Source organism: Tachysurus vachellii, chromosome 12 (assembly GCF_030014155.1).
Source record: "Tachysurus vachellii isolate PV-2020 chromosome 12, HZAU_Pvac_v1, whole genome shotgun sequence".
NCBI classification, from domain to species: Eukaryota; Metazoa; Chordata; class Actinopteri; order Siluriformes; family Bagridae; genus Tachysurus; species Tachysurus vachellii.
The window spans coordinates 1,784,586-1,799,823 of record NC_083471.1 but is presented as its reverse complement, the minus strand read 5'-3'; the positions used below and the strand labels follow the sequence as shown (position 1 = coordinate 1,799,823).

Sequence of the window (15,238 nt, the reverse complement as noted above, 5' to 3'; positions counted from 1 at the left end):
CTCGCTCTCTCTCTCTCTCTCTCTCTCTCTCTGTCTCACTCGCTCTCTCTATCTCTTTCACTCTCTCTCTCTCTGTCTCTCCCTATCTCTCTCTCTCTGTCTCTCTGTCTCACTCTCTCTCTCTGTGTCTCTCTCTCTGTCTCACTCTCTCACTCTGTCTCACTCTCTGTCTCTGTCTCTTGCTCTCTGTCTCTCTCTCTCTCTCTCTCTCTCTCTCTCTCTCTCTCTCTCTCTCTCTCTCTCTCTCTCTCTCTGTCTCTCTCTCTTTCACTCGCTCTCTCTTTCTGTCTCACTCTCTCTCTCTCTGTCTCACTTGCTCTCTCTATCTCTCTCTCTTTGTCTCACTCTCTGTCTCACTTGCTCTCTCTCTCTCTCTGTCTCACTCTCTGTCTCACTCTCTCTATCTCTCTCTCTCTGTCTCTCTCTATTTCTCTCACTCTCTCTCTCTCTGTCTCTCTCTCTCTGTCTCACTCTCTCTGTCTCACTCTCTGTCTCTGTCTCTCTCTCTGTCTCACTCTCTCTCTCTATCTCATTCTCTCTCTCTCTCTCTCTCTCTCTCTCTCTCTCTCTCTCTCTCTCTCTCTCTCTCTCTCATTAGCCTGTGTTTTTGAATGAAGTGTTGGTGAAAATGCCGTCTGATCCGTCCAGCGAAGACCCAGTCTTTCACATCTCGCACATTGACCGTGTGTACACACTGAAAGCTGACAGCATCAATGAGAGGTTCACACTCACACATACAGTACAATACACCTCATTCCTCATTCTTTTAGTAAAGACTTTAGTTCCTAAAGGTTTCGGTAACCCTGATTTCCTTCCTAAACACCATTCTGGATTTTTGAGAATGTGACATTAAATGTGCATTTGATATATTTTTTTCTTTTATTATTATTTTGTACGTTTTCTTCAGAACAACATGGGTCCAGAGAATCAAGGCAGCATCAGAGCACTTTATAGAGACAGAGAAGCTGAAAAGAGAGAAGGCTTACCAAGGTCGGAGAAGGACTTGATATACTTAATCGAATGGTTTGGCAAAAATAAATAAATGAGGAGCTCTTTTCCAAAATGCTATAAATCTATTTTAATAGTTTTTATGAAAATGACTTTTTTTTACCTAGACCCACACATTCTGTTTATATTCAATTTATCCTGTTAAAATGGTCAGTCTGAACATGTTAAACAGTGATTGTCAAATGAAACAACAATTTTGTTGAATATAAATTCAAAGTTTCTTTTTATTTTTTTCCAAAACGCTATAAATCCATCCTTTATTTTAAATTTTTTTTTTTTTTTTTTTTTTTTTTTTTTTTTTTAAAAAGAGACATAAACCAACAAGAGAACATGCAACATATGACATCAGGGAAATAAATAACTTTATTAAGAATAGAAATAATCTCCTACACTCATTTTGAAGACTGCACACAAACAAACATCTCTCGCCTCAGACCGCCGCCATGTTGGATTGCGTCGAACGCTCACCGAATTCTGATTGGTCGAGAGGACATATAGCGTTTTGGCAAAAAACAGGTTTGGTGCTTATCGCGGTTTGGAAAGGAACTGCATCTTGCAGTACATTTTAAACAAGGAAATATAGTGTTTTGGCATGAAACATTGATGGAGCAGTATATAGGTTCACAACACAACAAAATGACATGACAAACTCGTTTTTTTTTTATTTTGGCGTTTATCGCGTTTTGGAAAAGAGCTCTTCAAATCTAACATACGCATTTTCCCCTTTACCTTAAGTGCAATGAGCAAAAATGTTCTAATCATCTCACCCAAAATCTATTGCAGAAGTACATCACAAATATTGCTACCTGCTTCAGTAAATATTATATGTAATATTTCCAGCTTTTCTCGTAGAGGCATACGTCCTGAATGGAACACCTATTTCATTATTGCCAAACTATTCATTTCATCTTTCACATTTACTAATTACGGTTTCATTTTAAAATAAAATTGTACGTGTATGTTTTACAGCTCGCTCTCAAAAGACAAGCGGTATTGGACGTTTGTTAGTAACAGCTCAGGAGGCTGTTGAGTTAAAACCCTGCAAGCCTAATGGTGAGAAATGCAGAACACACACACACACACCTAGGGTTAGGGTTAGGTACACAATGCTTAGCTATCATTAATTATCATTTAAACACCTTTACTTTAAAGTTTCCTGATTTGAATATTATTCTATTAGTTACTAGGCAACAAAAGGTTTAGAAAAATCTTGTAATAATTTGAAGATAGTAACTGCTGATCAGGGGGGCACGGTGTCTTAGTGGTTAGCACGTTTGCCTCACACCTCCAGGGTTGGGGGTTCGATTCCCGCCTCCACCTTGTGTGTGTGGAGTTTGCATGTTCTCCCCGTGCCTCGGGGGTTTCCTCCGGGTACTCCGGTTTCCTCCCCCAGTCCAAAGACATGCATGGTAGGTTGATTGGCATCTCTGGAAAAATTGTCCCTAGCGTGTGATTGTGTGAGTGAATGAGAGAGTGTGTGTGTGCCCTGCGATGGGTTGGCACTCCGTCCAGGGTGTATCCTGCCTTGATGCCCGATGACGCCTGAGATAGGCACAGGCTCCCCGTGACCCGAGGTAGTTCGGATAAGCGGTAGAAGATGAGTGAGAGATTCATATTTTAAACGAATAAGATACAAGCTATTCAATGGTGTGCATGAATTATTTGAATATCAAATTCTCATAATTTCCATTATTATGATTGAGGCCCACCGATCTACTTACCACCGATCTACACAACTACAGATTCATTCATGTGAACGACTAGTTCCATATCTGTGTTTACGAGTATTAGGTTTCAATTAAATGTTTATTCACAGGCTCCAATATACACCATTAGTTTAGCCTTTCTGTTCTCTCCTCAGTAGACAGAAACAGGACAAACTCCTGAGGTTTAGACTCAGAAACTCTTCTGTTTATTTTCTGTTTCTGGACCGATCCACACCGCTCGGCTCAGCTAGTCCTAACAGGTTTGTGTGTGTGGTGTTGGGTTGTAGGTAAGAGCAACCCGTACTGTGAGCTGTCTATGGGAGCACAGTGCTACACCTCACGGCCACAGAACGACACCGTCAACCCGAAATGGAACTTTAGCTGTCAATTCTTCATCAAAGACCTGTATCAGGACGTCCTGTGCATCACCGTGTTCGAGCGGGATCAGTTCTCTCCTGACGGCAAGTGCAAGATACGCATCTTTAATTGTCACAGGATCCTTTATATCATTTTCATTTCTTCTCTTACTTTTCTACCTGTATGTTTTTAGACTTTCTGGGTCGCACCGAGGTTCCTGTTGCCACCATTAAAAAAGATCAGGAAGGCAAAGGTCCGCTGACTCGGCGTCTGCTGCTCCACGAGGTCCCCACCGGAGAGGTCAGAGTTCGCCTCGACCTGCAGCTTTACGAGCAAACGCCGCTCCTCTGACCTCGAGCCTCGCATTTGCAGAACGAAACCTTCTTATCTATGAATATTTTTTCCTATTTAGAAAAAGGCCAATTGTACCTCTAGAGGAACAGAGGAATGGAGACGAGACAAATTCCTCTTGTGTCTTTGTGGAACAGGAGATTCAGACTCTGTAGTTTAGTAAAACGTCTACAGGCCAAAGTTTATTCAACTCAAGTTCATCCTCTTACTCAGCGTGAGGTCGATGCATGACGACGTAAAAGATCTCATCCTACAGTCCATCGAGCTAACCTACGTAGCAAGGTTGCTTTTCTTATTATTATTTTATAGTCACGGGATAAGATATGGTTTTGAGTGTGGAGAACTCAGCCTTAGCCAAACCAAATAAAGACAAATGAAAAAAACATTCCTGAGAATTTTAATTGTCTTACTGATGATTTTTACATTCCGACTTATCAGAAGGTGTTGATTAATGTAATGTAACACTGACAGTAGTACAGATTTTATTCACACGTTTATTCACGTGCTTGTTCACGTGCTTTTCTACAGTAACAGTTCTTTCACAGGGATTATTAAGAGATATTTTATTCTAAGAGATATTTTATGGAAGGCGTCTGTAACGTCAGCAGTTTGTAACATTCTGATACGGGTAAATACTTCAGTAACGACGTCGTGTTGTTCGGTGTCTTTGTGATGAGGGTTAGAAAATAAACATTATTTCTTACTAAAATACAAGAACAGAACAGATGGAACTAACTTATATCGCAGTCGCACTGAAACCTACAATGTACCTACAAAATAAATATTATCTATGCCCAATACACAAAAGTGATATAATAATAATAATAATAATAATAATAATATTATAATAATATTAATAATAATAATAATAATAATTTTTTTGTTACTTTAAAAACTTTCATTGTTTATATATAATGACAGAAAGAATGTGACACACTCTGAAAGAAAAAAACTTGGAAAGTTATTCAAGGTGGTGACTGAACGAAGCAGAGGACACACAGTGTCATGTTAGGACTTCACTGAATAGCTGCGAGGCAGATAATTAGCAGACCAGCATCCAGGCCGAAAACACCGCCCATCTGCTGTAGCCATGTAAACAGGGCCTCGACTCCTACGGCAGAAAACAAAACATTACGTTCTGATGCGTTGTTTTTATTTATTTATTATATTTTATGCCATTTTGCTTCGTTTCTGTACCTGCTGCTTCCGTACAGATCTCTCTTGTTCCTGTCCTGTTCCTCCTCCGACGCCATCCACTGACAGTCGTCCACACATCCTGTGATGCACAAGTCAAAGGTCGATTAAAATGTTTATGAGTTCTATTGTGACAGAAAGATGGTGTTTATTTCACAGTATATGGCTTCGGGAGCAAAAAACGGTTCTATTTTAAGCAGGTATGATCAGTTATGATATTAAATGGTGTAAAGCATGAAATTAAGCAGCACATTAATCCGACCCCCCTGACAGATGTGCATGTCTAGTAGTCACTAATAATTGTGTGAGCTCTGTTTGGAACCTGTCTGGCAGTGAAGGACTGCTGTGTTCTCCTTCAGTCTTGAATGTAAGTAGAGAAACAGTGGATCCTTCAAGAGAATGGTGCTGACCTGGAAGACAACTGGCTCATTAGTTTTCTCCATTATTTTTCTCTTTCAATTTAAAGAATTGAACCAATTGTATTATTTCGTTTAGGGAGATTTTAAAGCAAAGGCTGCGCACCAGAACTAAAGGATGATCAGGGTGTTCGAAAACCGCAGCACAATGAGTAACCTTTAGGCAAGGATTGAGGTTTCAAACAGAAACATCTGTTTATGTGTCACATTAAAGCAGAAAATCAGATTTGTGTTACTTTAAACTTGTTGCCACGTACAGCTAGAGTTAAATGAATTCAAGTCTGTATAAATTTCTGCATATATTCACCTACGGTGTCCTTGTTAAGTACATTATAAAATAAAAAATGATCAAGGTGAAGAACAAAGGTTGATGAAATATCACAGTACTTGCTAAACAGTTTGGCACACCTTAGCGCTGTAGTCGTCATAGCCTGTGCGCAATATTTTTGTCGGCTTCATCCCCTCACAATGGCGCAATTTGAAACGCCGTTCAACGCTGCACTGTATTGGCCACCACACACACTCTGTCCATCGCTTGTGCAGAAGCTCGTGCCTCCTCACTCTCAACATGTCTACGTGGTTGAGGAAATGTTCCAGATCCTGTACATGCAAACAAAGATCCTGATTAACAGCTTCATGGATTTCATGTAGCCAGAACCATCTATTGTTAGCATTGATCTGTTTACTGTCACAGTTGATTTGCATGCATGAAATAAACCTCAACACTCACCTTGATGAATCCATTCTCAGTGTCCAGCAGCGGCTGTGTGATGGCTTCGACCTCCTGTTGCTCGGAAAGTAAGTGATCCTGTAACAGAACTGTGCGTTATTTATTTGAAAAAGAATCCCCTGTTTACACAGACCTTGTGTTGAACATTTATTGTGTTGGTATTACCATTAGATGTTTTAGTGAGCAGGGAGAGCGTGTGTGCGCCGTATCAGCCTGTGATCCTGGGTGAGTAATGAACCTGGTCAAATTCCGAGTCGCACTTCTCACATATGGACCCTCCACTGCTGATGATGACTTCTGCCCAACACTTCTAGGAGCCTGCAGAAGGAAAATGGACACAGGTCACATTACAGCATCCTCTCTTTTACTGTCACTGTGTGTGCTGGAAAATGTGTCTCACCGTATGGTAGAGCAGATGTGGTGGGACAGGTTTGTGAAGCGTAATCACGCCGCTGTATTCTTTTCTGCGTTTAGATGGCATTACTGAAATACAAGTGATTCGTCATGTAAAAACCCAGAAATGCATCTCATACAGAGATACTCACTCACTCACTCATTTTCTACCGCTTATCCGAGCTATCTCGTCTGTGCCTATCTCAGGCGTCATCGGGCATCAAGGCAGGATACACCCTGGACGGAGTGCCAACCCATCACAGGGCACACACACACTCTCTCATTCACTCACACAATCACACACTACGGACAATTTTCCAGAGATGCCAATCAACCTACCATGCATGTCTTTGAACCGGGGGGAGGAAACCGGAGTACCCGGAGGAAACCCCCGAGGCACGGGGAGAACATGCAAACTCCACACACACAAGGTGGAGGCGGGAATCGAACCCCCAACCCTGGAGGTGTGAGACCAACATGCTAACCACTAAGCCACCGTGACCCCCCATACAGAGATATAAAATATATAATAGGCTTTTTTCCCCTGACACTTAATGATACTTTTGTATATTCACTTGAATTGAATGAAAAAAAAGCTGTAAAGTGTGAAAGTGCATACAAATAAATAAATACATAAATAAATAAATAAACAAATAAATAAATAAATAAATAAAAACGTATTGTTACTGTTATGCATAATGAACACTGACATAATGAACACTGACACTGGACACTGAGTCCTATAGTCCAACATTATTACACTTTAAAGAACTACATTTCTTAGTGAACTTATTCATGCATTGACATTGTTGTTATTTTTTAATACTGATTTATTTTTAAAAGTAGTTTTAAAACGTTTTTACAACACAGGATCACAATCCAGTCCAATGGTGGAACAGTATTTATAATACACGATCATTTACCTGTCTGAGAAAAACTCAGGACGACACAGGAACAAAAACGAGAAGGAAAGAAAATTGCTGAGAAAAATAGCGGTTAGAAAAAAAAGGCGGTTTAAATGTAAAACACCTTAGAATAACGTCTCAAGATAGCGTGCAGTTGTTACCATGGCAACGCCTTCGAAGCACGCACACTTCCGGTTTCTCTGACATAAATGGGTGCAGAAATTTTACAGGTATTTGAGACCTTATACTTTAAGGTGTATTACTTTATTGTAGAGTAGCTTTAAAATTAAAAAAAAGAAAGAAAGAAATGAAAAAAAAAAAGAATTTATGCCACATTATTTCAGTAGCTCAGAAGGCTTGATGCATATTATAATAAAAAGAGTACCCAACTGCTTAAATACATAAATACACACCAGCACCTCCACACGGTTTATATAAATAATAGCTGCTTTTCCACAAACTCACCACAAGGGGGAGGCAAAGATTAAAAAATATCACACAGTGACTCAGAAACGCACAAGAAACCTAGGAAAAGAACCATAAACCTACTGTATATAGCCAAACCTTTCGTGCACAGCTTTTTTGTCACAAAGATGAAAGCAAACAGTAATACAGACTGTATTAATATTTGTATGCTGTAGCATTGTTTAGACATGACAATAATAAAGCATTTGATTGTCATTTTTGGGGAAAAGTTGACTATATAAAAACTTGCTTTTGAAAAATTTCTATCTGACAGCAAACAAAATACACACTTCATTTTAGATCACACAATTTCACAGTAGAACCAAACCACCAGTCAAGCTTGAACCCAGCATATAGAGGCTGAGTAAATGTGGTGTGGACTTTGTGGATGAGCTTCATGGTGTCAGAGACGCTGTAGAAGGACAGAATTCCTGCATTGTGATCCACATATACTCGTATTCTGGAGGAAGGAGGAACTCTAAGATCAGTCTTAATGTTGTTGTGCCAGAATGAGAGAGAAGAAGAAGAACACCACAGACTCCAGGACTGATTGTTGCGTCCAAACACACACTCATCACCCTGTCCTTTCCTGCTGATGTCTATATATGAGACTGAAATTTCCACTGTACCGCTCCACTCCACCTCCCAGTAACAGCGTCCACACACACTCTCCTTACACAACACCTGAGACCAGGTGTCAAATCTCTCTGGATGATTAGAGTACTGCTGCTCAATCTTAGTGCCTGTCACCACTCTGTTCTTCTCAGACAGAATGAGGTAACAGTATGCTGTGTTGGGATCCAGAGTCAGATAACAGAAATCTAAGATATAAAAAGAGAAAAAGAAACTGAACCGTGTGAACATGTTGGGTCCATTCACAGAATACTGTATATTCATGTGACGTGTGAGACAGTTGACTGTGAGAACTGAGAAATACCTCAGATTTAGATAGACTTAGAGACGTTTTAATAGGTAACTAGATTTGTAAAGTTCATCGTAACAAACTGATGTTGGCTTGTCAGAGCAAGTATTCCCAAAGGCCAGTATGCTTGGGTGCCAATACTTTTGGAGGCGAGTGTACAGTATATGAGCATGTGATGTGTGACAAATACCCATGACGCAGTTCCCCATATTGTGCTGAGTGTTTTGAAATATCACCTGTCCATTTTTGTGGTAATTTTTTTATTTTGGGGCGGGGCTGCATGTGACGTCATGTGACGTCATCCGAATACCCATGACGCAGTCCCCTCATTGTGCTGAGTGTTTTGATATATTACATGTTTATTTTGTGGTAATTTGTAATTTGGGGGCGGGTCTGCACGTGACGTCATGTGACGTCATCTGAATACCCATGCCACGGTTCCCCTATTTGTGCTGATTTTTTTGGATATATCACATGTCCATTTTGTGGTAATTTTTTATTTTGGGGGCGGGGCTGAATGTGACGTAAGGTGACGTCCAGGCATAGGTATTCGGATGACGTCACATGATGTCACGTGCAGCCCCGCCCCCAAAATAACAAATGACCACAAAATGGACATGTGATAAAACAAAACACTCAGCACAGTGAGGGGAACTGCGTCTTGTGATGTCATTCCAATACCCATGACGTTGTTCTCCTCGGATCGTTTAGGAAATGTCACAGTAACTTTAGACCAGGGTCTTTGGTTTTGGTGCATGTTGCTCAAAAGCTTGCAGAAGCCAACGTTCTGTTCTGCTTATTCTTATTAGACAAAAATGACCAAGATTAACTCCTCCTAGGGCTTTCAAGCCACATGCACCAAAATCAGATATGTCCTTGACCCTGGTCTAAAGTTTGTTCCCCTTTACTTTTCTAAGCATTCTGAGGTCCAGTACTCACAGTACCGGGTCTCAAATTGGGCTTTTTTGCCATAGACACCCATTATAAAATGTAGAGGTTTATAACTCGTCAAGCTTTCAAGCTATCTACACCAAACTCGGACAACTTCTTTAGGGTGATGCTCTGGACAAAGTTCTCTCAAAACTCTCCCCCAAAATAAGCAAAATAAAAAACAATGAGGGGAATTGCGATGTCACGTACAGCCCCGCCCCCAAAATAAAAAGAATAAATAGCTGTCTTGAATCCTTGACTTGTGCTTTTCTGCATACAGTGCATGCCAACCAGTAGCATCACAGCGCAAGTTCTCCCACATCTTGTTGCAATCCATGTTTCCTGCCAAGCCAACGTGGCCTCCCAGACCTTTTTGCAGTCTCTGGCTATGTTTAAGTTCCAGGCTCTGTTCCAGTCCCAGACCATGTTCATGTTCCAGGCCCTGTTCCAGTCCCAGACCATGTTCATGTTCCAGGCCCTGTTTCAGTCCCAGACCATGTTCATGTTCCAGGCCCTGTTCCGGTCCCAGACCATGTTCATGTTCCAGGCCCTGTTCCAGTCCCAGACCATGTTCATGTTCCAGGCTCTGTTCCAGTCCGAGGAACCCTGAACTGAATCCAGTTGCTATTTCTACATCCATTGCAATTTCAATTACAACAGAGTCTACCATTTTAACTTATGGTGCAATACCTTCTAAATTTATTCTCAATATTTGTAGAAGGATGTTAATTGTGTGTGTATCAGGCTATGACCAAATGGAAGCGTTTATGGCAAATAACAAAATTCTGATTCTAAGCTGCTTTTGAAGAAAATATTACTTTTGTGTGTGTGTGTGTGGTGCACATACATTTCAGAAAATCTCCATCCTGTTCCTGCGATGGTGAACTGATCTGAACTGCTGCAGCTGTGGAGACAATAATAATAATAATAATAATAATAATAATAATAATAATAATAATCCTCATCATCATCATCATCATCATCATCATCATAAGTTCACAAAAACAGTCTGAATCACTTCCTGTATGTTGGGAATTTTAGAGCTTTTACATCATTGTGTTTCTCAAGCAGAAGAAGCTCCTCTTACCATGTGGATGAATTTTGTTTTTAAATTCCTCCTTACAGAATTCCTCGATTCTCTTCTTCAGATCCGACAGAGAATCCATCATTCCAACAAATGAGAGGTGTTGAGGGACAGTGATACTGGATGTGTTAGACTTCGGAATGTGAAGTTTGGGAGCCCAATGTGCAGAAGCAAGGGCCTAGAGAAAGCAAATGTAAGACAATACAGATAAATGCTTCTTGTCATTTGCTAACTCCTCTCTTTGAGATGCTGTTGAAAGATCTGTGCCTCAATCAAACTATACTGCCCTAATGTTTATATCCTCCTGAAAACTGTATTATTTCTGCACCCTTGTCACTGTTACACTGTTGACCTCTAAGTGGTATTTTCTAAACATCGGGCCCAGTCATTGCCATCCCATAGGTCTTCTGACTGTGCTATTAACCGGCTCCCCAGTGCAGCCCCCAGGGGCATGTTCTTACTCCCAAAACCCCTTCCTCCTATTTCTCTCACAGCTAACTGTGTCATGAAGATGCTATGAAGCTATAAGGACAGTGAACTCCTTATGTTAACCTTGGAGGAATGGAGGCACTCATGGAAGGTGGCCAAGGCTAAGTGGCCCATATTTTTCTCTGGGTTCAACTTCACACTGTCCTTTAATCTGGTACAGACCTCTTCCCAGCCCATAATTTTATCTCCCAAAATATTTGCGGTCTGCACAAGGTTTGGAGGAAATGTTCCTCTGGGTGCTTTGGCAGGAACCAAGCCTAGGTGATGTCCAACCAGGCAGGATCTATTTCCCATTATTTGTTTGAGTGTAGCTTCTCTCCTGGGGCCACACAGTATTTGCTGTGCATTCTTGTGCCATTAGAACCTTGGAGTACTTGTGGTAGGTTCTGGTGGCTAGTTGTTCTGACCTATGTCACAGCTTGTCAGATCTGTGCTGAGATAAGAAGTTTTAAACCTGTCCACAAGCTCTACTTCACCCCATACCCATACCATCTCATTTATGGGCACATCTCTCCCTTGAGTATATCACTGGCATTTACCTCTATTTACCAGACACCTTTAGAAGTCCTTTGTATGGCAAGATTATTGTCAGGTTTTTACCTGCTGCCAAATGGACAGGTAGAAAGAGCCAATCAAGACCTGGAATGGTCCCTCTGATGCCTGGCCTTCTCCAATCTCTTGACTAATGTGGATGGAGTATGCCCATAACACCCTCTGGCACATTTGAGTGCAGATCAAGTATCATGATAAACACACCAGACAAAAATAATTCATAGCTCCTTGATCACATCAATAATGCTTGTTAAACATCTCCTGCAACCCCATCTGTCTCAGGAGGCCCCACATGGAATCTTGAGCATAAGTTTGAGAACATATGCGCTAATGTTGAAGGTAGAGGTGTTTTAGAGAACAGCTGACTCTGTAGATCAGACAGTGTGTGTTACCTGGAGGAATTGGATGGAATCATGTGTATGTGAAAGCGTCTCCATCTCAGTGACTCTCCTCTGAAGATCATCAATCTCCTGCTCCAGTTCCTCCAGGAGTCGTTCAGCTCGACTCAGTCCAGCCTTCTCCTGAGCTCTGATCATCTCCGTCACCTCCGAGCGCTTTTTCTCCATGGAGCTGATCAGCTCAGTAAAGATCATCTCATTGTCCTCCACTGCTGTCTGTGCACTGAGCTGTTAGGAGACACACAACACATGAAGGTCCATTTAAAGCTCATCTCTCATTCTCTCTCTTACTGGGACTCTAAATGACTCCATGTTGTCCATGTTGTGTGTGTTTCTAGGAGCAGCTCTGTCTCTGCTCACTGCTCACCTTTATAGTGTTCACAGTCTGTTTCAGCTCCTGCACCTTCTTCTGCTTCTCCTGGAGTCTCTGCTGGAATTTCATCTGCTCCTTATTTAACTCACTCTGAGTACATAATAAATATATACACTGTCATGTAATTAATATAAATAATAGTTAAAGTTTCTGTGTGTTTGATAGAGCTGTAAGTCACTGTGGAGGTGTGGATGCCTGCCAGGAAACTCTGATTAGATCAAGAAGTGTTTTTTTCTCTTCTTCTTCTCTCTCTGTATTTGTCTCTCTCCATACTCTATGACTCACCCTGTCGCTTACTGGTCTGACCAGATTATTACATATTATGGAAACTCTCTTAACCAGAACACAACATTTTAACAAGTATTGATAAAACTGAAAGTTTATATTCTGTAACTGACTAAAACTAGAACTAGAATTTAGACTGAAAAAACATTTCTCACCCGTTTTTCATCTCTCTCTGCTGCGGCTGTTACGGTTTCGTGCCCTTTGTGATTATCCATCGTACACAAATAACAGATGCAGGTTTGATCAGTACGACAGAAGATCTCAATCAGCTTGTTGTGTTCGGAGCAGATCTTCTCTCGTAGATTTGTTGAGGTTTCAATTAATGTGTGTTTTTTCAAAGCAGGAATTTCAAGATGAGGTTTGAGATGAGTTTCACAAAATGAAGCCACACACATCAGACAGGACTTGACGGCTTTGTGTTTTCTCCCGGTGCAGAAATCACACTCCACATCTCCAGGTCCAGCGTAACAGTGATCAGGAGAAGCAGCTTGGACTTCAGTCTTCTTCTTCAGTTTCTCCACCACTTCAGCCAGCATGTTGTTTCTGCATAGAACAGGCCTTGGTGTGAAAGTGTCTCTGCACTGAGGACAGCTGTAGATGTTCTTCTGATCCTCCTGATCCCAGTGACCATTAATACACACCTTACAGAAACTGTGACCACAGGAGAGAGTCACCGGGTCCTTCAGGAGATCCAGACACACTGAACAGCTGAACTGATCATGATCTATTGAAATACTCGCCTTGGCCATTTTTCTGAGCTCACACAATGACAATGCGAGAGAAAGAGAGGCACTCTGCTGTCACTTTATATTTACTGATATTTCCTGATTCTCTCTCTCTCTCTCTCTCTCTCTCTGTGTGTGTGTGTGTGTGTGTGAGAGTTTTATTTTCTCCAAGTATGTAGTTACAGTTTTAAAAAATAGGAACCTGATGAACCAGTTTTTGACAGTAGTGACACTTCTTCAGTGCAAATCATTTTGCTTGTACTGTAGATATTGTAGTAGTATAATAAAAAATAGCTGACCCAACTTCCATGACAGTGTTTGTTCTAATTGACTTTTTTTCATTTAAATAGGTGTGTTGAAAATAATAGCAGTGTGGAGTTTACATTCATGGAAAACATCCTTATCCAGATCAAATGTCATTTTATACAACCGAGCAAATGAGGGTTAAGAGCATTGCTCATGGGCCGAGCAGGAGCAGCTTGGTGGAACTGGGATTAAACTGGGCTTGGAACCTTCCATGCAGTGGCCCAACACCTTAACCACTTTCTTAATCACTTGGCTACCACATCCCTTTAGTGTGCCCATTAATTCTGTGGAAAAAACAGGTCATTAATGTCATTAAGAAGCAAAGCAAATGTTTCACACATTGTTATGAAATATATCGCCTTCTGAATTGCTAAGTAAAATGTGCCCTTACAAACATTGTTTGCAGGAACAACATCATTTGATTAAAAAGTTGATTGGAGAGGTAAAGATGCATAAAGATCCAGCGTATCATCACCTCTATGGAGAACAAAGTTGATCTAAAATGACCTGTATGTACAGTTATATTAGGAACATGTTTGATTACAGCTAATTTATCAGCAAAAACAGAAATAACGCAACATTCTGTGGACTGATTACAGTAAAATTGTTCTTTTCGGGTCTAATGGACAGTCAACCTACAGGTACTGAATTAAAGTCACAGTACACTATAAAGACATTAAAGGTGGGGTCTCCGTTGTTTGAAAGCCAATGATGACATTTAAAATCACCAAAACAAACACGCCCCTAACCCAAATGGGTCCCACCCGTTTTGATAGCTCTGCCCCACACATACACCAGACAAGTATAACCCAAGTATAACCCATACAAGTATTATGGTGGAACCTGTTGGGGCAGCTGAACGAGGGTATATTTTTTATCAATAAATGAACTCAATAAGTAATACTATGGTAGTACAAATGTGTTTTTGTAGTACTGTGTGTTGTACCATGAAAGGTTTAGCTCCGTTTCACACGGAAGGAGACGGTCAACACCTAGAACCCGAGGCAGAGTTAATGTTTGAGGCAGAGGTCGTAACGTTGTTGCCGATAACATGGAAACAGAAGACTTGCAGTAACGCAAGTAAGCGTATTGATTGATTTTATATTCTGAACTTTAATTGATAGAAAGCCGTATTCTGTTAGTCCTACTTCTTGCCTTATTGTAAGCCTTTCTCCGCTTTCTTTCTTTGTTTTTATCCTCCATGTCAATGTTAAAACCGCTTTCTGCAAATGTCACACATGCGCACTGAACACTCTCTCAGCTCATATTGACAAGACACGCCCCTTTTTGCTCATTGGCTACACGTTAGTTTTGTTTTTGTTTTGTTTGGTGGCCCAACGCAGTTTTCTGAAGCATTTCTCAAACAACGGAGACCCCACCTTTAAAGCAGGGTGGCACACAAATCGTGGTATTGTTGTGTTTTTCATTCCACACTGTTTGGTCTGTTTATTGTATATACTAGGGACCATGGATCAGTTTGAATAAGTTTGAAATGCCCCTGAAATGGGGTTGCAACAAGACAACCCCATTGAAAACAGGGTGGACATTTAAAATGCAGTTTCTTAAACAAAACCCAAACCTTAGTAGTCCTGGCCTGAAATACCTACTACCTATTTCTAGGTGCCAGAAGTTGGTTAGCTTGATGCAAC

General features: G+C 40.9%; 3 protein-coding genes across 5 annotated transcripts in view; 1 reads left to right on the top strand and 2 right to left on the bottom strand.

The window, feature by feature from the left end:
• The window catches only part of itsn2a (intersectin 2a), a 43,221-nt gene extending 39,414 nt beyond the window's left edge, over window positions 1-3,807 (top strand). For all 3 annotated transcript variants that reach the window (XM_060882691.1, XM_060882688.1, XM_060882689.1), the window contains exons 35-39: window positions 599-720; window positions 908-990; window positions 1,978-2,061; window positions 3,002-3,175; window positions 3,265-3,807. In XM_060882691.1, the coding sequence (XP_060738674.1) occupies window positions 599-720; window positions 908-990; window positions 1,978-2,061; window positions 3,002-3,175; window positions 3,265-3,422 (621 nt within the window). In that variant the 3' untranslated portion in view covers window positions 3,423-3,807. The remainder of the gene's footprint in view (window positions 1-598; window positions 721-907; window positions 991-1,977; window positions 2,062-3,001; window positions 3,176-3,264) is intronic.
• Window positions 3,808-4,347: 540 nt separating this feature from the next.
• fam228a (family with sequence similarity 228 member A) lies at window positions 4,348-7,200 on the bottom strand. Its single transcript, XM_060883665.1, has 8 exons — window positions 7,079-7,200; window positions 6,163-6,245; window positions 5,928-6,080; window positions 5,763-5,840; window positions 5,441-5,632; window positions 4,939-5,068; window positions 4,620-4,698; window positions 4,348-4,533 (listed from the first exon to the last, which is right to left on the bottom strand). The coding sequence occupies exons 2-8, from the start codon at window positions 6,241-6,243 to the stop codon at window positions 4,431-4,433; spliced, it is 816 nt and encodes a 271-aa protein (XP_060739648.1). The 5' UTR covers window positions 6,244-6,245; window positions 7,079-7,200; the 3' UTR covers window positions 4,348-4,430.
• A 102-nt stretch (window positions 7,201-7,302) lies between these two features.
• Window positions 7,303-13,392, bottom strand: LOC132855126 (E3 ubiquitin-protein ligase TRIM16-like). The gene is made up of 6 exons (XM_060883872.1): window positions 12,714-13,392; window positions 12,268-12,363; window positions 11,895-12,128; window positions 10,465-10,639; window positions 10,225-10,281; window positions 7,303-8,346 (listed from the first exon to the last, which is right to left on the bottom strand). Exons 1-6 carry the CDS (start codon window positions 13,305-13,307, stop codon window positions 7,817-7,819), a joined length of 1,686 nt encoding a protein of 561 aa, XP_060739855.1. The 5' UTR covers window positions 13,308-13,392; the 3' UTR covers window positions 7,303-7,816.
• Between the last annotated feature and the right edge of the window lie 1,846 nt (window positions 13,393-15,238).

Bases quoted from the DNA above. Each gene is read 5' to 3' on its own strand.
- LOC132855126 (XM_060883872.1), bottom strand. From the start codon at position 13,307: ATGGCCAAGGCGAGTATTTCAATAGATCATGATCAGTTCAGCTGTTCA. The intron at 10,640-11,894 runs GTAACACACACT...TGCTTTCTCTAG, and splicing joins ATTCCATCCAATTCCTCCAG to GCCCTTGCTTCTGCACATTG. The intron at 10,282-10,464 runs GTAAGAGGAGCT...TTGTCTCCACAG, and splicing joins AAACAAAATTCATCCACATG to CTGCAGCAGTTCAGATCAGT.
- fam228a (XM_060883665.1), bottom strand. From the start codon at position 6,243: ATGCCATCTAAACGCAGAAAAGAATACAGCGGCGTGATTACGCTTCAC. The intron at 6,081-6,162 runs GTGAGACACATT...TTCCTTCTGCAG, and splicing joins CACATCTGCTCTACCATACG to GCTCCTAGAAGTGTTGGGCA. The intron at 5,069-5,440 runs GTGTGCCAAACT...TTAAATTGAAAG, and splicing joins ATGACGACTACAGCGCTAAG to AGAAAAATAATGGAGAAAAC.